Here is a 27,018-nt window from a genome sequence, read left to right as displayed (position 1 = left end):
CTTGGCATTTATTAATGTTAAGAGTATAAGAATTATTAGTGCATCATTCATAAAAAATATTTATATTAAAATGGTGTAGATCAGGATCAAATTGACAATTAACTCGGCAAACATTAATTTAAAGTAATTTTGAAAAATATTGAACATTATACAGAACACAATTTTATTTTAAAGGAACCATAGGTAAAAAAAATAAAAAAAGCAAATGATGGAAAAACATTAATGTTTACTCGCAAAAGTATGAATATTATTACAAAGAATCACAGCCTAAAAACAAAATAAAATTAATAAATAAATTGAAACATAGGACACAGTAGTAAAAAACACAAAATTCGTGTTACAAAAACATGTTTTACAAAAAGTGTTACAAGTTATTAAAATATGTCAACAAACCAAACACTAGAAAAAAGTATATATATATAAATATAGATTATGATCATTTGTTTTAGTAACTTGTTACATCTCGTGGAGTATAAAAAATATATTGTATCTATAAAGGTATAAATAAAAAATTCACAGTAGAAAAATACAAGATTGCACACACAATACATTTTTTTTAATTTTCTTAATAATTTACAAAAATTAGTAATATTATTTAAATAATAATTGAAATGTGGATGTTTGTATGAATTCGGATATTTTTTAATTAGAATAGACCAACCGATTGTTTAATTTTGGTACGTTTCCATTTGGGAAGTTGAAGAAATTCACTTTTGTTCATATCCAGAAGACTCTAATAAAAAATAACAATTGAAATAATGTAATCATTAAAAAAAAAAAACATACTTTGAATGAAGCTGGTGATAAATACAATTCTAATCTAGTAGGGTCAACTCCATCTGGTAAAGGTCTTTGTAGTAATTGGGCTGCTGGATATGTTTCTTGAGTAAGACGTGCTAATTCTTCTTCAACGGTCACAATTTCCCCAGGTTTATGATCCTAATATAATAAATATATTATTTTTTATTTAATCAATTTCATTATAATAAAAAAAATTTTGAACAATACCTTCATATTAATTTCAGCAATATCATCTCTTATCTCCCATTCTGGAAAACAATCAGTAAACTGAAGAGGTTCAAGACCAGCCCATACTAAATAAACTTTTGGTTTATCATCATTATTATATTTTTGGTCCCAGTAATCAAGAGCTGTTTGCATAGCAGCCCTTCTTTCTGCTTGAAGACGTGTGAATTGTGATCCACGATGATTATTAATTTCTACATCAACAAAATCTTCTTCGGCAGTCTCTGGCCACCACCCTTGCCAAATCCACAATTCTTCTCCAGTATCCAACATAAAGAGTGCTATAAATTAATTAATAATTTGACAAAATTAAAATAAATCTTAACAAAAATAAAATAAAAATTTCTCACCTGGCTGATTAGAATTATAAAGATGATCTTGTAAATATGGGTAGGGAGATGGGATATAAGCACTATTAACCAATGTTGCTTTAAACTGGCCCACAACAGATGAAAAATGAAACAATTTCATATCTCCTAATTTGGTTGATGGAGGTTTATAAAGACGAGCATTTTTACAGCCAAGGGCTACAATTTAAAAGAATATCATTATACACATTAAAATTTATCTTGTAAATTGAAGGATAAAGGGGAAAAATGATAATTATATATTTTTGTACACTTTTCTCCAGACTAAAAAAAAAAGTTTCTTTTTTTTAATGATAAAAAAAAAATGAGTATTTTTTTTTAAATATTTAAACTTTTCTAATATTTAAGTGTTTAAATATTAGAAAAATGAAAATATTTTTCATCAAATGAATTTTATTACTTGATACTTTTGCGGTTTTTTTTTGTATCCTTCAATTAGAATTTTATTATTAGGCTTTTATATTGAATTAACAAGAAAACAAATTATTCATAATACCTTGATAAAATTCTGTAGGCTCTTTTGATTCATAAAATATTTTAGCATCTTGTATACTAATATTGTCTTCTAATCCTAATTCTTTACAATCAATTTCCGGCAAACGTTTAGAAATTTTAATAGAGAGCTATAATATAAGTAATTTTTTCTATAAGTTTCTTTAATATTTATAATATTAATAATTCTTCACTACAGATATTAAGTATAATTACTTGTTTTAGGTTATCTGAACACTCTTTTCCATGCCAAATGTAAACAAGTCCATTTTTAGAATTAAGTAAAATGAATGATGTATGAGTACGCAACTGCGTTGTGGAACACACCACTTCAGTTAAATGTACTTCATTATCATTGGCACCTTGTACCATAAACAATCGCCAAATATCTATAAATATTTAAAAATTATTATTCACACATATCAATATGATTTATTAGATTAATTACTTGATCTCTGATTTCTTTTTCCTCTATATACAATTGCCAATCCTCTAAATAAGTTCCAAAAAGCTGGTGGTTCATGTCCTTGATCTATTCTTATTTGAGGTCCTTGTTCAGTGTCTAATTGAACAGTCAATAAAGCTGCTGCACCTTGATCATTTTGAGTAGCATTTCGACCATGCCAGTACCAATAAGCACAACGATTTCTACCAGATGAAATCATACGACGTGATGGCAATCCATTCAGTTCCCTCCCTATTGAATGAATAAAAATTTTAAATTATATTACAAAGAAAAATATAGTAAGAAAGAATAGAAGTTTGTTGTGATTTAAAATTATATTACTAAAAATAAATACCTTGAATGCAAACATTATAAATCCATCGTATAATATAAGAATCTCCACTATGAAACTGGCCAATTGATTTTGAATCCATTTCACTACTGTCAAATTCTTGGACGTGCCATACAGTAACACTGATTGTATTTACAACAAAATTTCTTAGTGTCTAAAAAATGATTAAATTATAAAAAATTAAAATCATAATTCCTATGTATAATACTAATACGCACTTCTTTGTCATAATAAGAAGATCCTCTGCCCAAATGACTACCACTTAACACTAGATCTGGTTCTTGATTTGACATTTCTAACATTTCTACTGCTTTAAAAGCTTTTATTTCTGTGGACCAGTCAATCTGTTAAATAAAAAAAAATATTGTTAGATGTATAAGTAAATCTAAATATTTTGAAATATCATACACTTTTATCTTCTGTCTTTGAGTTCTTTTCATCATTATTTTTTTTTGATAATTTAATGACACGACTATAGTCTGGCCAATCAGCAAATTTTTCACGGAATAATATTGTTTCCATATGTTGAGTTATCTTAGCAAATAATGTCCAATCAGGTCGTTTTTTACCAGCTTTCAGATACACGGTATCTTTATCTATACATTTTGCAAAATTTAGTACTTTAAAACTCAATATTATTTATTTGTTAAGTGTATTACTTCTATCGCCTAAACAAGGGGCTACATCAATTGGGCTAATGTCATATTGTGAATAATCGTAACTATCATCAAACAACTGACGTGCCAAACGGATGGCTGGTCTGCGTTTGGTGATATTCACGTTTTTGCCATACCAAATATATAATTCGCTACCAAAATCAAAGACTAAAGTCTGAAAAATATATTATTTTTATATATAAATTGAATAAAAATTTATATATAGTAATAAAAGTACTTTTGACGGATCCAAAATTTCTATTTTGGGCATGGTTTCTGATAATTCAGGTAACAAAACAAGTTCCTCACCAACAACTTCATATATAACATTTGTTGAAACTATGGCCGCTTCATATAACTCATCTTCATCTGGGTGTCCTGCACCTAGTCCTATTTTATAATATATAATTAATACATTATATATACAGGGAGGAACACATATAACTGACAACTCTTTAAATTTTGATACAATTAATATTTTGACGTAATTTTTATTTTTAGCAACATACATTCTTAGATTACTGTAAAATCATCTTTTTTAATAATAATAATAATAATAAAATTTATATATTTTTTTAATTTCAAAAATAGAGTCTAATATTTTTCTTACCAATATCATTAATGGGTTATAATTTTAGAAAAAATACTTATTGAGTTACAACCATTTTAATGCGTAAAGTGAGTGTGTAGTGCTAGTTTTTAAGAATAAACAATAAAATATATGGTTAAAAGTAGTTTAACAACGCAAAAGTTCTTGAAAAAAAAATACAGCAAAATGTTTATTGCATAAAAAATTATAAGAGTTGTCTGTTAGATCTGTTCCACTCTATATGTATTAATATATTATATTAACAAAGAATTTCAAAGTCATTAAACCTTTGATATATGATGTTTCATTAGAGTTCACACCCAAAAAAGTCCAAAATTTTTTTTCTTGTTGTGTGTTAGGTAATGATGAATCACTATTAACTGTAATAATTTGAGTAGCTCCTTTACAACCTAAATCTTTTTTATCAAAAATACTTTGAGCAATTTTAGCAGCATGAGACCGTTCAATCACATTTGATAATTCTCCAATCCATACAAAAATCTAAAAAGTTAATTTATTACAAATAACTTGTTATATTTTATTTTATTTATCTATACTTGAGACGCTGTGACCAGAACATAGGAATCTCCTTGATTAACAGAATCAACAATAGGTGGTACAAGTCTAGTCTGAACTCGTCTGCGTCCTTTAATGTGTAATAACATCAAATCTTTGTAGGGAGGGAGCAATGAAGGTGATGATTCTGCAGATTTACGTAAATTTACAGAAGCAAAATCTTCTTTACTAGCCAAAGCTGCTAAAGCTTCACGAGCCAATGGAGCTTTAATAGTTGCTAAATTAAAAAAAACAATGTTATTTTTACACAAAAAGAGAAATTTAAAATTAAGTAAAATTACAATTTTCCAAGTGCTGTTGCAATACAATATTTGACTTATTTTCGGTATACTGTTGCTGTGTCAAGTCTTGATTTGAGGCTAATGCTTTTATTGGATTTTTCGATCCTTCGTACTTTCTTTGAGGAACTTTTACTTTTTTATGGTGAACAAGCCTGTAAAAAAATTTTAATAAGAGTTTTTCTCAAACATATGGCTATATATAATTAAATCATTACATGGTGGTTCTAAATGATTTTATCTGATCGAAATCAACATCACCCATTTGAGCATCTGTTTGACTGGGTGTTGGGCTGCCAAAGAATTTATCGAATTCACTATCGATCATAACTGGCACTATGACAGTTTTATCTTTATGCGTATCATCAGAAGCCCCATTCAACAACGGCACTTTTTCAGATTTGTTGTTTAGATATGATTTACTTTTATTATCCGACATAGAAACACTTCGCCGGACATTAGTTACGTTGATTGAATCTTCTCCGAGCTTTTTTTTAGCTAGACCTTGAAAACATATATTTTGTCAAGAAAAATGCAAAAATAATTACAGAACAAAGTATCTTACTGGGTGATAATCTGTCTGAGGGCCGTCGGTTGAGTGCTACCAGAGCTGGGGCAAGAGCTGGCAAAACTTTTTGTTGCATTTTTCCAGCCACCGTGAAGTTGGCGGTATCTTTTTGCTCAACTCGTTTCTTCCAATCTTTGGACGCGGTTTCTAATTGGTTAAGTCGATCGACCAGTACATTGTCAATACATTCAGCCGGTTCTTCGGTGGATTTCACCTGTTTGGTAAGCTGTTTACGCAAAATATCTTGTGCCGCCTGAAAATAACAACTATCTCATACTATTTAACATTATACGACATAAACAGAATGATTCTTACATTAATAGAATTATTGGATAATTCGTGATTTTCGGGTTTTATTTTTGAAATCCTCTTTTGCCAGTCAGCTTGCCCACTTTTTTTCAAAGCCGCAAGTCTATCTTTTATCGAACCGCCTTTGACGGCAGTCACGGTACCGTCGGTGATGTCGTTTGAAGATTCAAAATGTTTTTTTGGTTTAGAACAGTCTTCGTTTTCTTTACTCTTAGCACCAAGTTTTTGCTGTCTACAAGAAAAAACACAAGACAGTTGTACTAACACACCGAGTCTAAAATACAATAACAATGTTTCTCGTACTTTAATAATTCTAATTTAGAGTTAGAGTTGAACGATCGATTTAAGGCGACGTTTCTGGATATGCGGCTTTTATTTCGTTCAAAATCCACATTGGGTTCTTTTGTCGGTTTAGCCATTTCGACAATGATATCCGGTATCTTTTTCGGCTCATCCCTGGAAGTTTTTCTGAGACGTTCGGAAGCTCTAGTTTCGCGTTCGGAAGAAGTTTCTGTCATTTTATTGGCCTTTACCGGCATCAATCGTGTCCTTACCTCGGAATCGTTTACATCGGCATCGAACGTACACGTATTACCTAAAGAGTGTTGGCACACAGGTTTTTACATTAAATAGAATTAGTTTAAAATAGAAAAATGACGTGCGTGTAGCGGCTGTGCGATGGAAAATAAAACGTGCGAAATTTCATTTGCATAGAGTTATAGAAAAACTAAACACTAATCTTTAATCGTTACCGTTAAATATACGAAGCCGTTCCATTATAAAGCTTCCTAATTTCTTCTTTGGAAATCTTCCTTTTACATTTTAAGCGAACACAATCACCAATCAAAAAAAAAAAACACATGCAAAAGCAAAATTATTCAAAATCTATTAAAACTACGTTATACTAAAAATACTTAACTAAACAATACAAATTTGATTATTTTACTTTTCACGTCCGCGTTTGCCTGTATGTACATCAATATTTATCTAAGCGGCGGTCGAAGAATACGAAACAAAACATTGACGACACTCATTTACGACAATATCGCATTAATTAATTAGAAATATTATATAAAATATACTCGAATCGATATCAAAATAATATTGTTGTTATGAATAATAACGGCATTGTTGCGCAATAACAGCCATAAATAATCGGTATATCTTATGATATAGTGTTGTAATTATGCAGGTCGTTGTACCTGCATAATTATTATAACACAATAATGTTAGAAACGCATTAAAGAAAGGAAGCAGCTCGGACATATTCGCTTTTGATAAAAATGTTGTCAACGTTTTGTTTTTCTTTTACAATAAAATCTATTCATAACGTCCACTGGTCACTGACCTATGAATAAATGGGCTTTCTTTTTGATTTACTCGAGTGAGCACGTCCAGTTAAATTTTGTTGACGGTCGAAAAACAGACTTGGTCTATTTTCATTTGGAAATGAGCCACGAGTAGCATTAGCCTCGTCGGGCGTTCCCTCCAAAAAGCACACCGACCCGAAATGTTACTGGTTAATCAACTGGAAAACATCAACACCTACAAAGAGCGATCGGTTTTGCGCAATCGAGATGAACAACAATAGGGCGGCGGCAGTTTAACCTATTAGGTCACAAAACACGGAGGTGCTCGAGACGAAACCGTCGAGTGTACACTACAGAGAGATAACCTCCGTAGAAACATTACCGCGCAAACGATAACTTACTGGGCGGCATAGATGAAACGAATATTGTAATTGACCGTATACGCTATTGTTCCGTAAAACCGTTTTGGATGTAACTTAATGTCTGTGCAAAACGCATAAACACATACACAATTGGCAACATTTCAAAGTCGACAATTTTCGCTAAATTTATACATTACATAGGCGCCGCGCGTATGATAAAAAGAGATTAATGCGAAAATTATTCCAGTTATTCGGCTCAATTATGAAAAATCGGGTGAACTGTTTTGTAATTGGAAATAGTTGGACCGCGTGTAAAAAAGCATCACTGCAAACTCATATTAACGTTAGCAGCCATTGCTGCACTTTGCAGGTGTAACTACTGGAAAGATATCAATACTAAAAGCAATAGGGTAAGAAAGTACTGCGATTGTTAACCACAACCGGGACGAGTTATTTACATGATTGTGAGTAGAATGAAACATACCGTTGGTGTCTTGGCCATTGTCTGTAGTTTTTGCGGAGTTGAGTATTTTCGCAGCTTCGAGTTCGTCGTTGGTCACCGGATGAGTAGTGTGCCGATTCACGACAACAGCACCGCCGTTGGCTTCTGATTTCTTTTCTTGGCAATGGGAGTTCAGTCTCGTCAGTCGGCTCCGAGCTATTTATACGGCATTTAATTTCATTATATTTTTTACTCGTCGAGAGAATAAACATCCGAAATTGCTATAGTAATTATGCGAATAACAGCAACAGTCGACACCCGTAGAAAAATATGTAAAACGCCGATGCAGCTGTTTGACAAATGCACCGAGTTACACGATTTCGACGCGTATGCGGCGAACGAGTGACCGAATTCGGCGTGCGACACTAAATCGTTTTAGCACACCCAGAAATGAGACGACCGGCCATAATTATCATACGCTCAAATTTGTCGTCGTTCACGCAATACTGTTTTGATTGGAACACCGTCGGCTATTAATAATTAGGCAAAATAAGCGTACAGCTTTCAGAGAATTTTCAAGCCTTGACGGGGTACGGTAAATTGTAATAATCGTATTATTATTACTAGTAGTAGTAGTAGTGCGGAGACGTCTTTGGTCGAACGAAAATTCCATAGCTCAACAGATAACGGCCCCGAGATAATATTATTACGGTGGTGTTAATTACTTTTAATCGTCACATGCGCTTCGGTCTGTCGAAACGCCGAACGGCAAAGATTACAATGAAAAAAAATAATCACCGTCGTTATCTACACGATAACGAAACGGTAGTTACATGGACGTGTGAATATTAAACGCGTTTATATACAAATAAAAAATCGTTTTACCTGCGGTAATGCTCACGCCGGTGTCTACCCGGCCAGGGGCGGTAGCAGCGCGCGGTGCCGATGAAACAGTGTTGTTGTTGTCCACATTGTTGTTGGCCGCCGACTTCTTATCGAACCAACTGTGAAATTCGCGCGTTTTGGCCGAAACGCTTTTGGTGCGCCTCAAATTCGAACACGCGGCCGATTCGAGTTTTTCGTCCCGTTTTGTTTGTCCGGCCAAACAAAGACGTCCGACGTTCGACCCGTCTTGCGTCGGACTCCCGTTGTTATTGTCCATAGCTGCGGGGGTGTCGTAGTCACCATTTACATCTACGGGTCGCCCAGAGTTCGTTCTGAAACGGTTATAAATATTATTGTCGCAGAAAAACTTCAATCGACAGTAACGCCATTATGAATAATACTCACTTTTTGACCGCTCGCAGTTCATCGGGTGTGACCGGTTGAGTGTGAAACCTTGAACGGTCTCGGGTCGAACGCGCGTTTTCTCTGGTCGGTTTCCTGTAAGCCGCACTCTCGGTGGACCTGTCCCTCGCGATCGATTCAAGGTTCGATATGCGCTCGGCTACCGACAGCCGTTTCACCGAAGATTCGTCGGCCGAACTTTTCAAAATGGGCGGCGCCTCCGAAGGTGTCGGCGGAGACGCATCCAACGATTTCTTTTTCAGAATCGGCCTGGGCATGCCACCACTGTTGCCGTTCTCTTGCGCTTCGGACGCCGGATCGGCTTGATCGACGGTTTTCTTCTGTTTCAAAATCGGCCGGATGTCTTCATCGTTGTCCGCCGGGTGTTCCGCCGCTAACGGAGGATCGCGTTTTTTCAGTATCCCCTGCGGTTCCGTCGACGGCCACGAATCGCTGTTGTACTGTTCACTAGTTTTTCGCTTTAAAATCGAATGCAATTCGTTACAGCCTAGCGCAGCCGTCGCTGAATCGTCGCACGACAGGCACCGGTTTTTCAGTATCGGCTTCTGCAGCGACTCGTCGTCGAAGCTGGCCGAATGCTTCTTCAGAATGCCCTGGCGGCATGACTTAAGACTGAAGTATTTCAACGCGCTCTGCTTGGCTGGTGGCTGAAGCCGGTTGCCGTTGGACGGCGTGTTGCGGTCGGCGTCCGCGTTCTCGGCCGCCGGCGGCGTGTGATCCAACGATTTCCTTTTCAGTATCGACTTGCAACAAAATCGCTGTTCCATTCCTTCTGCTCGGGTTTGTGCGGTTTGGCGGTCGTGGAAACGGTATCGGCACAATTACTGTCGCTACTGAAATTATAACTTACACGATGAAATTGTTGTTGGCAGAGCCGAAGACATTTCGATCTGCACAAACAAAAACCAATCCGTAACTAAACCGTAACACTGACATATTTGCATAAGACTAATGGACAGTTCTCATAGACCGTCGGCAGTGTCACGATCAAGTGGCAGAGCGTGAATTAATGAACGCAACAACTTAGCCAGCGCTGCCGCCGTCTTCAATACAACCTTACATGGTTTGAGAGTAACAGGACTCTGTTCCCCCCTCTCCTCCCCTTCCTACTGTCGCGCTGTAATGTACACGATTAATAGACCTTCACAATCGAATGATTTACCACCTATAGAGCAATCTAACCATTACACGGATACCAAACGTTTACCAGGTTTGGTCTATTACACGGCCAATGAGCACGGGACAAATTCAACCATGTAGCCTCACCTTTGGCGGAACACAAAGAAAATAAAAAACCACTTTTACATTTTGCTCTCACTTACGGCGAACTCCAAAATCGATCGGATCATTCAGAGTCGACATTCAATTTGCACGGTCGCGGATAATGCCAATTGTGTTTTCCCGGGAAAACTGACAGAATAATTGAAAAACAAACATTTGTCGGTGTAAATTCTACGAGCCGGCCACGAACCCAGGCGGCTACAAATAATAATAAAAAAAATAGTAATAACAAAGTACGCTTGCTAATAAAACATACCTAATGAACTGGTAAAAATACACAGGAAAGGTGAAATTTCTTAATTAAATTTATCGGTCTTATACACGCGTATTAATAATTAGTAAACACAGCACTTCATTTAGAAATATTGAGTAATCATCGTGCAGCCTAAGAACTAGTTGCATATTCACGAGTTCCGACTGATCACGATACGCTTTGTTGCGTGTCTTTTTTTTAAGTTGGCAAACAAATTTTGAAAAAAAATTACAGTCAAACAGGAAATTAGTAATTTCGAATAAGCACATACAGATACGCCGTTTGTAAATATGATTTCGAACGATTGATAATTTAAAACGATTGAAAAATTGATTAAGAATATAAAACTTAAACGTTTTGACTTCTCCCAGATATTATTAAAAATATGAACACATTATACAACATTATGATTGAATGGATGCCAGTTTTTAATTCAACTTAAAAGTTTCACGGTCTCCTAACCTCAAACGGAATTACGTATTACTTTTATGAATATTTATAATTAAATTTACAAACTGTTATTGGTTAAAAGTTATAGCTATGAGAAAAATTGTAATTTTAATGATAGCTATTACAGCTCAAACGAGGTATGCACTTGTGATAGATTTTCAAGGGCAAAATTTTCATTAAAAAACACATTCTTGGTAAAGTGCTCATGTGTTCACTATGATTTATAGTTGTGTAATCATTTAATTTTGTTTCGAACAAAACACACATTTTATAACTAAAAAATAATTTTTCATCAAATTTTATTCAATTATTTATAAAAACTTATTAGTTTTACAAATGTATTAGCTGATTATTTTGTAAATAACGTCGTAATTAGTCGAAGAAAACTATGCGAATAATGACAATGGAATTCGATTAACAATCAAAAAGAAAAATTCTAGTTGAGAATTGAATTTTGTTAGACTTTATTTGAAATTTATAAAAATTATAGACCTAAGAGAGAAAAGTATATACCTGCAGAACTAATTGTTTAATCGTCTATAATTAAACACGAATGCTCTAGAAGAATTATTCAAACCAGTTTGAAATGAGTATTTAATATGATAATACTTCAACTACTATTTAAACAACATTAATTTCTTAATAGCAGTAATTAGTTTTAATACAACACCGATTTATCAAAACAATGCTTTTAACATTCAGACTTTTCCCAATCACTAAAAATAAATATGACACGATAGAAAACGTGAGGTAATTACAAATAGTTAATCTGAGAAACTGATTTTACGAAAAAAAAAAAATGACTAAATAGCGGAAACATTACTCCGCTACTGTTTCAATGGAATCAGTAGCAGATGTATGAAATATCAACGGAGACAAATGTACAAACTTGTATTTATCTCGTATATTTTAATTGTTGGTCATTAGGAAGATACCACAGCTGCAAACCACACGAATATGGTCAAGGTGAGATTTGTAACGTATACGAAAACAACAACGTTATAAATAGTAGTGATTTGTTTATATGGCTTATTATGATTGATGAATCATAATTCCAAAGAGTTTCCACTATGTAATCCGAAAACTTCAATAATAATGACTATAAATGCACGAGAAAAATCATATGCATTTAATAAATAACGGAATTTTTTGTCTCGGGTTCTATGTTAGAAAAAAAAAAACAATGAAAATATTATTGTTTAAGTCGTGTTTTAAAGGCGAACAAATTAAACGAATTCAATGCCATTTTTACTATAAACAATCATGTGTACCAAAATATAACATGGTATTTTTTCAAAAAATACTTTTACGGTCAATTAATAATAAGACATTTTGTCATTCAATCTTTATAACTTTAACTCGCTTATCTTGCACTAAAATAATTATTTTTAATTCATATTTTTGTAAATTTGATATTTTGTAGGAGGGCCAAAAAAATGTAAATAAGTATAAATTGCCGTTTTTTAGATTTCACCGGGAAATATTTTTAAATATACCAAACAATATTTTACAAACCTCAAGTAGTATATTTCGTCATAATCAGTTGTGTTTGGAAGGGGAGGATATGACGATAACCCGCTAATAATTTTTTTAACAACCGTATACATTTAGAAAAAATAATATTTCTGTGCTATTTATATTGAAGGGTTCACAAATCAGCGGATACCGTAAAATAAAAAAGTATTTTTTTGCAAAAACACCGCTGATTGTAATAAACCTGTAGTTTCGAACGATGGAGTAGTAAGTGCCCACGAAGCTCATTGGCATTCAACAGTGTTTTTTATGACAATCAGTCGTATCATTTTCTATTATTGACATAATAACTACTGCAATTATGTTAATTTGTCTATGATGGTTTCTATGGAAATGGCAAACAGAATTTTCCATTACTCAGTTGTTTTAGATTTGTTGAAGAACCTATTTTACATAGATAAAAACAATTTTAAGATACAGTAATTGGGATGTGCCATTAAATTAGTCGTGAAATTTTCTATTACGACTTGCGAAAAACTGTATTTTTTATCTAAGTTAATTATTTAGAACGCATCACATACGGTAAAGAAAGGATAACGACCCCCTAAAAAATAAGGAATTGTATATTTTACCCACTGAAGTCTTTTAAATCGTTCCTATGGGTGTATTAAAAAAATGTATAATTTATTATTATCAAATAATATTACAAAACAATCATAATCGTTTCTGTGATTAATAAAAACAAATCAATAAAATTATTTTGTCATTAACTAAAGTTTTCTTTATTAACTTTCATAAACTACCCGCAGATAATGACTAAGAGATTTAATAACAGTGATTCAGTTTTGCTATTAAATTATATGGTAGTAGAGCACTCTGCCGATGTTATGAATATAGAAAGTTGTTTTTCATTATGAGTAAATTTAGAAGTCAACGTGAGTAAGTTGGGATAAATTATTTTGTGGTCTCTTTACTACATAAAGTTAAGTAATCATCATTAACGTAGATAGATTTTTATCATTATAAATTACATATTATGTTTTTTTTTCTCATACTGTGAACGCCTTATTTTGGAATAAAAATAGTTTAAAAACTATTTTCTTTAAGATTCTTTTTGAATTATGTATGACACACGATTCAAATTAAGACATTTATGAAAATTTTCTAAATTAATACGATTTAGTGAGTCATATAAAATGGCGACAGATGATCGGCCCTTGAACTTGTTCGCCTTTTAATAAATATCAGATCCATTAGATAAAACTGTCACCCCTTAGATGTTTGTATTCCATTGGATACCTAATGACTTTTCCGGGACGTCTCTAAAGCGATTAAAATTAAATTAGATGCATTTAAAATTTACTATTATGAAAAAAAACTTTCTATAATTTTTATATTTACTATAATAGTGGCATTTTCATAGGAGCTATACACAGTATCTTTATAAAATAATTTCCATAAAGATTATTTCTATACTTATTTATAATCCAACGTGATTAAACAATGTATTTAATTACTACGTCTAATTTTATTCCAATTGATATGTATGTACATTAATAACGGTATTAATTAATTGTCTACGTCGAAAGATAACTTTGTCAATGTATTTCTGGTTGCCAAACAATTCGATTAGTTGTAAATAACACGTTTCAATCACAAGAGTGGTTAGAGGGTTTAATAAATTCGAATATTAAAAAAATATATCTTGGGGCTTTTAATCTTGCTAAAACATTAATTTTTTTTTTCTATTTATGTGTAAATATAGTGTATTACAAGTTTATATAGTTTTTTATAAATATTTTTCGTCAGAACTCGACATGTAAAAATAAAATTAAAATAATTATAAATACATATAAGACAATGAGTATGTCAAAAATGAAGAGATTTTCGAAAGCCTGTTTTTACTTTTTTATTACCTATAAAATATTACTACAATAATGCCACCAACTTTATGTGAGTTTTTATGAACAAATTTTTTTTTTTTTTATGTGGTTATTTAAACCGATTGTTGTTTTTAAACTTGTGCAGTAGTATGTATATCGTTTGTATTTTGTTCACGCTCTGCCATCTGCTCCTGTCAATTCTGTTAATTTCTCATTGTTTATTTTATTGGTTAAACCGATATAGTGTAGGTCAAACGCACAAATGAAAATACTTATGATTTTAAAGCGTTCAATTATAGAATTAAATTGATCTATAAATCACTACACGTGACTTTTAAAGACACTTTTTTTTTTTTTAACATAAAAATATTTTGATCTTTTTTTAATACAATCTTGGTCAACAATTCTATATAATATTAATACATAAACAAAATAATAATAAAAAAATTTTATTCAAAATTTTAAAGTCAAGGTGAAAAATACAGAGTATTCTTTTTCTAATACTAATGGTAAATAATTTTCTGACCAGTTCATTAGTGTGATTAGTCTCCCAAGTATTAAGCCATAAACTAATTACTTTTAACTAAGTTAACAGTACTTTAAAGCTATGGCCATTTGCCTAGAATACTTTAAACATAAAAAGGCAAAAAGTTGCCACCTCCGTCCATTAGTCTTATTTTAAACGCTTTTGTCAAATTATAACACACTTACATCATAACAATGGAGGTAAACTGTTACGTTACATGTCTGCCGTCCTGAAAAACAATCATTTGAATGCGATTAAAATACAATAATTAAACTAATCATTCTATCTACATTTAAACGTATCATAACATTATTAGGAGTGTTTTCAACATTGTTTAGAACAAATTTAGGCGAGTGCTTATACATAGACTGAGTGTGAATCAATCGCGTTTGTGGTATTAGAATAAACCTGGTTTTGACACTACTCTGGACTATAGTTTAAAACTTAGGGGTTTTAAAATTAATCAAATTATACTTATTGGTATCGATCGAATGACTCAAGGAAGGCCAATGAGCCACGATATAAAAAAGAAAAAGTAAACTGCAGCGAATATATACCCCTAAGGTAAAATCGAAATCGGGCAACTCTATAAAACAACATACGGGGAAAGTTGTCACTGGCGTGTTCTATATTAGTTAATAAAAAAGATATGTCCGGTAAAGAAAGTCTAAAACTACCCATTTTATTAATCAGAATTTGGCGTTTTCCGGGCCGCTTGAACAATAGTAACAAATGAGGCGAATAAAAAAAAAAAAAAACACATGTCAAACTTGGTTACACAACGCCGACAATTTATTAAATATAAAGATGCTACGACAATAACATATCTGTATGTATTTATAGTGAATTAATCCCACAAGACACTCAACTACTGCCTTCGGAAATATTATATGTAAAAATAGCACTTTTTTATGCATGCGGGCCAGGATCGGTATAATATAGTAATTAAATTTGTATATACTGTTGCATATAATACACAATGGCACGCCTTAGAGTTGTCAAAAAGCATTGTGCTCGTTTTTCTACGCACAAATTATTGGGAGGGTCAAGACGGCGGCAATTCATAACGTAAGTATGATTGTTTTCATGAACTTATACACTATGCTTAAATGTATTATTAAGCCGCAAGTAAAAATAGTGATAATAATACACGGAGTTTATTTTTTGTCGGCACTAGGTTACATAGAACACTATTTCGATATTAGGCATGGGGTATGACAAAACGGTGTTAACAACAGGCAAGGAGACTAAATTACACTACGAGCGCGGAGAGTAAAAGGAACGATGAAAAAACACCAACTGTGTAATAATATACGCGTAGTTTGTACAACATACGAAAAACAGATAAATATGTATATATATAACACTATGTACGTACTGTGCAGTTTTTTTTTTTATTGTAATTATTAAAATTTACTCCCAGCGCTCATATTGTGTTATTATTTCAAAACCAAACGTACACTAGTCACACAAATAAGTATATTATATTTTTGGTTGACTACACCCAGTGGCATTGAATAAATAAATAAATAAATAATAAATAATAATAATATTACAAACAAACAAAAAAGCAACAAAAAGCCTGAACAACAATATCGGTTTTTAAAAAATGATTATTATAATTATTTTTTTTTACAAAGGTCTGGTTATCGCGAATTGCGTCTACAGATGTGTAAAGCGACAAGTAAAATAAATGCTATTAGAGTGCTGTACGTATTAACGCTAAACAGCTGATAAAGGCATACAGTTAAATACAAGCACACCTCCAGGTATCCGGGCGTTTGAGCGGTAGGACAGGCCGTCCCAGCTGACCATGGCACCAGAGCCGTCACTGAAGTGGAGCTTTTGAGCGATTCAGTCTGTGCTCCGTCCTGTCGATGACGTTCATCTGGCGCCGAGACGTCATTGGGAACGGCCGAGACTACACAATGTCCTTCGTCCGTTTCCGTCCCGTGGCCTACAATTTTTTCAGTAGGTGTTGACATATTATTTGTTTCGGTGTCAGTTACAGGCAGTTCCGTTGACGTGCACCGGCGGCAATCGCCTTGGACCACCAAACTCAGAGAGTCCGAGTCGATGGGTTCCGACGAGTATCTGTTAGCGTATTCGCGCTGGATGAGTTCCCTGAAACTCGAATGTCCTTTGATGCAGACCGGAACGACGTCCGTATCGTCTAAACTGGTGGTAACTTGGTCGATTCGCGGTTGGCCCGTCGTCGTTTCTATCGCTTCGTTAACTGTTCCTTCGTTAATTAAAGAACGTTTTACGGGCGGCTGTGCGGTTAAAGGTATATCTGTCCGCGGTCTACTTGCTTTTAACTGTACTACATACGGTGCAGGAGGGTTATTAGTACGAACACTGTTACTTATTGTTCGCCTGTCGGACAAGCGTTTCTTGTGAGGCTCATGCTCGCGGAGTGATCTCGGTAATTTTGTGCAAATAAGCGACTTACTCATACGGTCGGCTTCGTCCAGCGTGAACCCGGTCAGTACGATCGGCTTGCATCGGTCGACCTTAACCACCATCACATCAGTACGTTTATTTGCCGTCGGCCGATCCACAGCTAATGGGTCTTTGACGATCCAGTGCGCGTCATCTTTTATCAGCTTGTTGATAATACCAGGAATGACGGCGCCGTTAATCCTAAACCTATCCCTGTGGACGAAAGACATGTTGAAGTAAACACCGCCGGTCTTGCAACCGTCTTTGCGGAGATTGCGGAACGCCAAGTCGTCTTCCACCGTATCGGGTGTCCTCCGAGAGTGAAACGTCGGCTTGTACCGGCCTTCGGGTACGGCGTGCAAGTAGTCGCTAGGAGCGGCGCCAACGATAGGACCCAGCGGTATACCGAACGGAGGTTGACGGTCGGGTATCCTGAGAAAATTGCGGTTACGTTTTCGGCTCCGGTACACGACGTCGTCCAACGTGACGTCAGGTTCGCCAGCTACAGTCGAGTTTTTATCGATGTTGTACGCCGACGGCAAGACTAATAAGAAACTGCCGGTAAACACGGAACTGTGCTTTTTGGACTCTCTGCGGTTTAACCTTCGATAGGCCATATCGTCGGCTACAACGTCTGGGACGCCAGACCGCCGCGGCGACCTGGCCACTACTTTCTTGTCACACGTTTTGCTATCGGCTTCGTCAGCAGTGGATTGGAGGTACCGCATGTTTTGATGAGCTGTGGGAAGATCGCGACGTTCGGCTCTATCTAATAAGTCGTCATCGTCGCTCAGTCCTAAGCTATTGTAAATATCCTCTAACTCTCGGATGGCTTCTTCGGCAGTCTGTTTTTTCGGTTGCTTTTTCTTCGCACATTCTGACGACAGAGTTTCGGCATCAACCATTTGAATTGGCCGCCTGCTTCTAGGGGGTTCTTCAATTTTGGATTTAAAACAATTACTGTAGTAATCGTCGTATCCAAAAACGTCATCGTCCAACGTATTGCTTTCACCAAGCTGGTACGTTGGGCTGTAGCCGTCTGAACTCAAAGAAAAATAATTTGAATCCGACTCCCTCGATACCAGACGATTGTTATCAAAGTAAAACACTGCCTTAATGTTAGGATTTCTAGGAGGAGGCGGTGGCGGTATTTTCTTTCCTATGAGTTTTTTTGGAGCAGGGACGCTACAATTAGCGTACCTTGCTGATTTTGAGATACTGTCAGTTTTATATTGGCCCACTTCTGACGAACATCGAACGGGCTTACTGTAAGGAGACGTGTAACCATTTTCATAAGTTTTACGAACTGCAGTACCATTTTTATATAAACCGGTGTCACTGTAGCAAACACCACTTGAGCTATTACTGTATACAGACTGTTGGGATAGTCTCCAGTCGCTCGACGAAGGCCGCCCGATAACACTCGAGCAAGCCGATAACGGACTAGTGTGTTGCATCGAATTACACCTTTTTATAGGCCTGGGACTGCATTTATACTGTTGAATAATGCAGTCATTACTATCCGAACGTTCTAAGTAATTATTTTTTGCAACATTCCGATTGATTTTTCCATCGTACGGGCAAAAATCTATACTTTCTTGACTAGATTTTGATTTTTTTTTCTTTGATAAAATGCCGAGCAGTGACCATCTTCTTTGTTTTTTATTTGGTTCTTTTTCTACTGTTATTCTATTTGGTACGGGCATAGTTTCCAATTGCCTAAAAGTTAAAAATACATTAATTTATTTTCACTTAAACGTCTTTTAAAATGACGTTAGCATGCAATAAAAAGACAATGAACTGCATTAAAATTCTGATAACAATTGTAAATCAACATATTATACAATAATTAAGATGACCTCAAATTCCTACTGAATTGGAGACAGTTTGTGTTTTAATTTTAGAAGAAGAAATACGCAAGACATTTCGTGGGAAATTAATATGTAGTAGGTAAATTTAGGAAATTCTGTAATAACAAAACTATTTACAATTAGTTTCCAGAAAAACAACGAATCTAATCATAAACTTATTATCACTGAGAAAACTAATCAAAAACATTTAATGTGAAATTGTTTTCCGAAAATAAAAAATATCTCTTTAGTTTTACAATGAATTCGTTGAATATATTATCATATATAAGAACTTATTTGAAAAGATGTCGTCAGAGAAAAATTGATACGCAAAAAAAACAATTGAAAAATATCCAACAATAAGTATCATTATGTAAATACAAATTCTTTTGCGTATAACAATAAGTAAAACTTTAGACTCTTAAAAAAACCGTAATGTTTTTTAAATAATATTAATAACTTATTAAACATAAAAATTGTAAAATTAGTTAGAAAAAAAATCATCAAACCAGCTAGAAAAATTATAATGTTACACTTTAACTTAGATAAGTCAAATATATCCAATAGAATCATAATTCAAGTGACAGTTTTAGATAAACATACAAGTACAAAAGACAAATCTCAAGATAGCAGTGTATTTGTATTGCAAAAAATCGCATTACATTAACTTCCACTTGAGTAACTAATTGACGTGCTTTTTAATTACAACAACTAGGACACAGACGATAAGCCCTTTTTTGGCCTCCTATTCAGAATTTTACTAAAAATTTTTCAACGTTTAAACTTATATAATACATATTTATAAAACTATATACTTGTATTTATGACGTATTGTTTTGTTAATGATCATCTCACCGTTATTCAATTTATTAATTACAAAATATTACTAATTTATAAATGTATACATTGTATGCATGAATGAATAGTAGGTTACAATAATGTTGCAATAAAATAGAAATAAAACTATTACACAATAGTTCATTTATATTTATAGTAATATTTTACTAAAGCAAATCAAGTAAAAGATTAATGTTAGTAAATTTAAAATGTGAGATAAATAATGATAGCAAAATAAATTTTAATTAAAAAAATAAACGATACAAAAATGAAAAAACATTTTTTTCTATATAACTCGATTAAATCCATATTTGCTATTGAAACCGATTCAGTTCCTTGAACACTAATGTTTTAAATAAGATTATTATGATATAGTAATCTAGTTAGTATACCTTGAAATGTATCCACACACACAATACTGTCAAATTACACTAAAACACGATGGTTAGATACAGTTTAATATTATGAACAAGATTTAACAGAACATACAGTTTTAAACAGTTATATAACCAGCTGAACAAATGTTTAATGCGCCTGCGATTCTATACTAACTCAATTACTACTAGAGCAATATGATCGACCTAATCGCAATGTAAATAAAAAAATATAAATACACAATCAACACTCACGCAATACCAAAAATCGAAAAATATCGTCCAAAAAAACCTATAAATAATGACGATGATGACCTCAATATCGTCAAATCCTTAAGGTCACAGACTATATATGTACGACATATCTTATCGTGGTGCGTGTTAGCAATAAAAAAAAAAAAAACACCTTTAACACTATAAGAATGTAAAAAGTTCAAGGAAATTAAGTAATAATAATTCTTACCAAAATGTTTGCAATTCTGTTCGAAGAACTCTCACCGATTAAACAAAATGTATATTAAGTCAACTTTCTCTGGGGAAATAACATTTTAAACAGGCTTAACTGCACTCGTTAGGCACGTATGGTAAAAAACCGCCAATGAGGTCGACCGCTAAAACAACACTGCGACGGCGGCACTCATGGTAGCGTATCGTTCATACCAATATCGTGTTTAAACCCCTTCTACTATCCATCACAAGATGAGCTGCAGTAACATTTGACATTGAGCTCACGTGAACACGCATTAGGATACACACACACGAGTAACATGATTATGTGAAAGATGACAATAATTCGGATAGGTACACTAGTAGGTTTGAACAATACGAGTCCTGCCCTAAAGCTTGCGACAAAAATGTTTAATTACGCCGAATTAATTGTCTGCACAATACGCACACCCATAACGGCTAAATGGAAGACACTTTAACGTTGGTAAATACTCATCAGGGAACACGTACGCGTTACCGGCACATCAATTAAAAACTCATGTGCGAAACGTACGCCCATAACATTAGGAAGAAAATCCAGCAATTAAATTTCTATGTGAATATTTATTTTGAACATTAATAATTCGAAATGTAATAAATTCACGTACACAATAAGAACGACACGTTGATTGCCATTTAAGTCTTACAAAGTTTTCAATCTAATGTTAATTTAGTAAAATGAATTTTATGTAAACGCCTGTTGAAAAAATACGATTATTTTGAAGACACACTACTATCAGTCCTAAATAACAATTCAAGTTTGAGTATTACGCAAATATTTTAATCTCACAAAAGTCTGCATTAATATGATAATTGATTATTAATTAGTGATAATGACTTTCAAATGGTTTAACATCTAGAGCGATGGATAAAATCTATGCAGTTTTTTTTTTGCATACAATAAAAACATTTATTTCGTGTTACCATTTCAAAAAAATACTATCAATTTATCTTTGACCTCGAGTTTAATGTCATACTTTCATCGAGTTATGCTTTTTTAAGTACAAAATTGTATGAAATTTAAAATTTCCAACGTAAAAAATTTCAGTTGAAATTCAATTATTTTATAATAATACGTAATTATTTTTAATAATAACAATAGATTTGTATAAACTATGAAAATATTTTTTTATGAGACAATCACTTAAACACATTAAATTTAAATGAAAAACCTTGTCTTCAAAATTTACGATCAAACATAAAAATGTATATTGTAGTAACAAAGAAAACTAAACTCTACAAGAAAAACATGTTTGACGTGTATTTAAAGACAAAAATGATTCGCTACTTTCTCAAAACTATGATCACATTATTTTTGCTAAAATGTTAGAAAAGATTTTTTACCTTTATACAAGTTTTTGTAAAAATTAGAACAAATATCGATTTATATATATAAATGATACATAATAATTACAGATTTGAATTTTGATAGTATGCATTTCATTGCGTTAATAAATATTTTATTTTTTTAGTTTTAAGTTTTCGTAAGTCACAAATTCTATGAATTAGCTTGTAAAGTCAACAGCAATTTTTGAATCTTCGAAAGTAAATAAAAAAAAGCATGCATAATTAACACCAACCACAAGAAATTCATTTTAAATTATGATTTAAGTATGTACGAGATAAAGTGTCTATTGAAGTCTTTGGAAAATAAATTTAGATAATATTTTAAAATAATTATAACATATAATGTACTTACCTTAGTCTATCCAGAGATATGTAAAATGTTCACCAGTTTCACCATGTGTTTTAAAACAAAATTGTAAAATAAGCTAAAAATCAACACCATTGACAATCTATTATGCATTTTAGTTAATTTTCATAAGATTTTATAACAATTAATAAATAATACGTATTAACACTCATATTATATGAATTTACATCGAAAATGACTGGATTTTTTAATAAATTAGCATATTATATTGTCATAAATAAAAAATGCACAAAAAATTAATTTTCACTGGCATTGAGTAACCTGTTATTAGTTTTTATGACTACAACAATGTAATATGGTCACATACAAGTAATTAGGGTAAGCATATTCCATTAAGGGGGACGAAATCGATAGCATACGATAAATCAATTTGCAAATAAAAACGATTTCACCAGCTATGTTACATATTACACTTCCTCCTTTTTGTTTTATAATAACCGTAAAATGCGGAAAGATAGTTTTGTAACTACTGTGCAAAAAGCATAATTAATCACGCTTAAAAGGGGATTGTGAAAAATAGTATAACATTTTTTTTTTAACTTGCAGTAAAAACGTATGATTTACACGTAACACACATATAAATAATACTAAATACTTTTAGTTTTTAAAAATGTAGTAGTTATTATCAAACTGAAAGTTTAATAAAATAAAAAAGTAAAAAAAAACTATTTTATTCTAAACTATTATACTATAATACAGTATAATAATTTACTACAATAAAACTGCTGGCTATCAAACAATTAATATTATCTCCAGAAATTATTCATAATGATTTTTTTAAAATATTCTTGTCATAAAACGTTTAAATAAAGCAAAAATCTATCGAGCACAGTAATTGTTTTCAGCTATTTTAACTACATGCTTTATTTTATACAAACGCTTTAAGTTAAATTAAAAACCAAGGCGTTATGTTTTATTTAATGTTATTTCATTAATTGCAAAAAAAAATGTTTTCATAATATTACATGATATATAATGCAATAACTACTATTTAATTGAGTTTCAAAAAAGTAGGTTTTCCAAACAGGACAAGTTATTAAATAAATCCGCGTCTAATGAGAGACACTAGTCAATTTTTTAGAAATAGTCTTGTAATTTATTACACACCATGTGAGGTTACTATGTATTTATGTATTGTTGTAAATATTTTTTACTAGGAAAATTTTGAAAATAATATCGAAGCAACTGTAAAAAAAATGAATGAAACACGCAATCCGAATAAGGATTTTTAATGATAAATAAATAGTCACGAATCAGCTAAAACGAGGAAACAGCAAGTTATCATGTTATTTTATTACTTGATTAAGTAATATATTATATTACCTAAGTAACATCTAAGCAACAAACAAAATAACAGAATTTATTTTAAATTAATACTAAGAGTTTTTTTCAAAGTTCAGGATGAAAAAATACTAGTTATAATAAGTATTATTTTTTCATGCGTTTATAAAACTATTTTTGTCCTTGTAGAGCCTTTCCATATTTGGCATTCTTTAGATCTGACTATATCCTAATTTTGAACAAGAAAAGACGAAAAAGACTATTTGTAGTATTAATTTACGAGTAAACGTTTAAACTTAAAACTTCTATACTTGTGAAAAGACAGGAAACAAGACAAATTATAAAAGGGATGAAATTCAACTTTTATGAATTTAGTATGAAATGTAATCATACATTGTAATATATAAATTCAATTTATGCTAGAGTACATTAATAATTTTTATGAGCAAAAGAGAGGCAGGTGAGAGTCCTGATTTTATTTTAATATACCAGTTTAGAAACTGTATTAAAATATAAATTAACATATATCGTTTGTAATTGAAGTTAATAAAGTTAGTATGGCGATAAAAAATCATTTTAAAGAATCAAATAACAAATATAACATTCACGATAACGATTTCTTAATTATTAAGATATATATATATATCAATCGTGTATTTTTATAAAAACGCATTTTTTTTTTACAAATAAATTAAAGGAATAACTTTTCTCATAAGGTTTCATTTTGGTAATTTTTTGTATAATATCAAACCCGTTAGTATGGTGATACATACTACATCCTGCAGAGTAGCGTAAATATTATTTATAGAAATTTTAAGTGTTGGTATAATTCTATTATTATAGACTGTTGACAAATTAGAAAAGGACCCCTGACGTTTTAAACCCCATTTTCTATTTACACAGTCGAAAAGTTATACTTCCGTTATGTAGAAAAATATTTTCATTCTTAACTATATTATCTATCATACAACATTTCATAATTATAATAAAAAATTAAATATCTATCTGAATATTATTATTTAAAGTATAATATTACACTATTAAATCATGACAAAAATTGATGCTATTTATTTATTTAAAAAAAATAAATTATTATATGATTTTNGCAACCTCACTGTGCTACCGTTTTTATTTATTTAACTTGATATGCATTGATATATATCTATTCATAACATAACTATAAAAATGGTTGTACATTAAGCAACCAAGAGGGTAGGGGGCCAAGATCCAGACCCTCTCCTCAAAACATTTCTAAAGTGGAAAATTGNTATTTATTTAACTTGATATGCATTGATATATATCTATTCATAACATAACTATAATAATGGTTGTACATTAAGCAACCAAGAGGGTAGGGGGCCAAGATCCAGACCCTCTCCTCAAAACATTTCTAAAGTGGAAAATTGTGTATGATAATTTTGTTTTAGCTTGCATTTCAGCAGATAACAATGTTACCATATATTTTCACTTTCTTACACCTTTTAACTGTTATTATTACACATCGTTTAGCAAATTCAAAGTTCAGTTTGGAATTTATTTTTAAACATTTTATACTTTATTATTTATACAATAACATAAATTAATAATTCTTTATTTATATCATCTCCCAAGAAAAAAAAATAATGTTGAGAAAGTGCTTGTGGGACACTAGTGGGTTAATTGTCATATTGTTCATATGATGTTGGCATATTTGTGTTAACCTAAGACAATTGCCAAAAGAAAGTCATTTAGATAACTAGTTTGTTCAGACCACAAATTAAGTTATCTTATTAGTTTTATTAAGTAATAACAAAGAGAAAAAAAATGTTATATATCTTTAATACTAACTCAAAAGAGGGACTAAAATAGTTACATAGAATAACATAGATTATAAAGACTATTAGCACCACCTTTGTCAATACATAGTATTTTACAATATCTAAATTTTATTAATTATTTTAGAACTATATTTATACATTAAAGTATTTGTAAATTTGTTTTCTATTGTTTTGGATAGAATATTATTATTGTTGTTAATATTAATTGATATAGAAATATTAAAGTCTCACAATCAAATACTGAATATTTCAGATTGACAGAATCGTACTGTGAGCTACATAATTATAACGCAAAGACCAATAATTAAAATATATTTTAAAATGTAAATACTATGTGCCAATGGCAAAAAAAATTATCGTTTTATTATTATAATTTGCTATAATTTTAATCTAAATGCATGTTTTAACATAAAAATATAATTAAGAAATTAAAAAAAATTATAATTTAGTTTTTTAATTATTTCAGAAATTTTAAACTAGTTTATAAGAACTTTTTTTCTAAAAAGAATCTAGTTAATTAATTTAATTAATTACAACATTTTAACCATGTAAAATTTCTAATAACACACTTTACATAATATATGAATATATATAAATAAATACCAAATTTTGAATTTCATTTTAAGAAGAAAGTTTTAAATAAATGAATTTATATATTCACATATATCTACTTGTTTTAGATATTCTGCAATAATTTATTAATTTAGTAGCTTATTTAAAAGTAAAGAGAAAAAAGCACAGAAATGTTCAATCTTAATTTATAGTATAAATTTTGTTCATTTAATGTACATAATCCTTAAAATTATGTTTTAATGTATAACTAAATTTGATTTGGTTTTATTATTAACTATTATTATTAATGTTCATTCTGAATTATATTGTACCGCAAGTCTGTACAGTTGTACAATTTTAATAATTTAGTAAATCACCTAAATTTGAAATAAAATTTAAAACAAGTACTTACTTAACACACAACTTAACGAACTATTAAATCATTGTTACTCACTATAATAATTAAATTTTGAGAGCAAAAACACTGAATACACTAAATTTATCAAGTAAAAAAATATTATTCTTTTAATGTAAATTAAAAAAATCATGTGCAAAATAATTTTTAAAGGTTTAAAATAAAACAAAAAGTTTATAACTACCTACACTATTTTCTACTTAGTTTAGGTCTACGACCCTTGGACTATGATAAAAAAATATACAATAACAACACATAATTGTTTGGTAAGTAAAGCTATATTATCAGCTAAAATATATTTTA

The 27,018-nt window shown here is 31.5% G+C and overlaps 2 protein-coding genes across 4 annotated transcripts; both read right to left on the bottom strand.

Moving 5' to 3' along the window:
* Positions 1-206: 206 nt before the first annotated feature.
* LOC126908433 (supervillin) lies at positions 207-26,947 on the bottom strand. Its single transcript, XM_050690487.1, has 25 exons — positions 26,713-26,947; positions 15,133-15,176; positions 9,064-9,971; positions 8,659-8,990; positions 7,816-7,989; positions 6,412-6,471; positions 5,963-6,254; positions 5,666-5,891; positions 5,348-5,603; positions 5,001-5,286; positions 4,786-4,937; positions 4,486-4,721; positions 4,216-4,429; positions 3,578-3,729; positions 3,343-3,514; positions 3,092-3,279; positions 2,902-3,027; positions 2,687-2,837; positions 2,335-2,583; positions 2,103-2,275; positions 1,891-2,017; positions 1,377-1,553; positions 1,009-1,307; positions 787-939; positions 207-733 (listed from the first exon to the last, which is right to left on the bottom strand). Exons 3-25 carry the CDS (start codon positions 9,846-9,848, stop codon positions 647-649), a joined length of 5,067 nt encoding a protein of 1,688 aa, XP_050546444.1. The 5' UTR covers positions 9,849-9,971; positions 15,133-15,176; positions 26,713-26,947; the 3' UTR covers positions 207-646.
* On the bottom strand, positions 16,413-22,708 carry LOC126908434 (uncharacterized). 3 transcript variants are annotated; one of them, XM_050690491.1, is made up of 2 exons: positions 22,636-22,708; positions 16,413-19,108 (listed from the first exon to the last, which is right to left on the bottom strand). In XM_050690491.1, the coding sequence occupies exon 2, from the start codon at positions 19,093-19,095 to the stop codon at positions 16,594-16,596; it is 2,502 nt and encodes an 833-aa protein (XP_050546448.1). In that variant the 5' UTR covers positions 19,096-19,108; positions 22,636-22,708; the 3' UTR covers positions 16,413-16,593. The 3 variants fall into 3 exon arrangements, with proteins under 3 accessions (XP_050546448.1, XP_050546446.1, XP_050546447.1); XM_050690489.1 differs by lacking the exon at positions 22,636-22,708 and adding an exon at positions 20,914-21,906; XM_050690490.1 differs by lacking the exon at positions 22,636-22,708 and adding an exon at positions 20,469-20,818.
* Positions 26,948-27,018: the final 71 nt, after the last annotated feature.

Source organism: Daktulosphaira vitifoliae, unplaced genomic scaffold (genome assembly GCF_025091365.1).
Source record: "Daktulosphaira vitifoliae isolate Bord-2020 unplaced genomic scaffold, ASM2509136v1 Scaffold_5, whole genome shotgun sequence".
Lineage (NCBI taxonomy): Eukaryota > Metazoa > Arthropoda > Insecta > Hemiptera > Phylloxeridae > Daktulosphaira > Daktulosphaira vitifoliae.
This window is presented reverse-complemented; position numbering and strand designations above follow the sequence as displayed.

Excerpts from the sequence above, each read along its gene's own strand:
- LOC126908433 (XM_050690487.1), bottom strand. The coding sequence starts at position 9,848 with ATGGAACAGCGATTTTGTTGCAAGTCGATACTGAAAAGGAAATCGTTG. Across the intron at positions 8,991-9,063 it reads GAACTGCGAGCGGTCAAAAA|AACGAACTCTGGGCGACCCG; the intron begins GTGAGTATTATT and ends TAACCGTTTCAG. Across the intron at positions 5,604-5,665 it reads TATCCAATAATTCTATTAAT|GCGGCACAAGATATTTTGCG; the intron begins GTAAGAATCATT and ends TGTTATTTTCAG.
- LOC126908434 (XM_050690491.1), bottom strand. The coding sequence starts at position 19,095 with ATGCCCGTACCAAATAGAATAACAGTAGAAAAAGAACCAAATAAAAAA.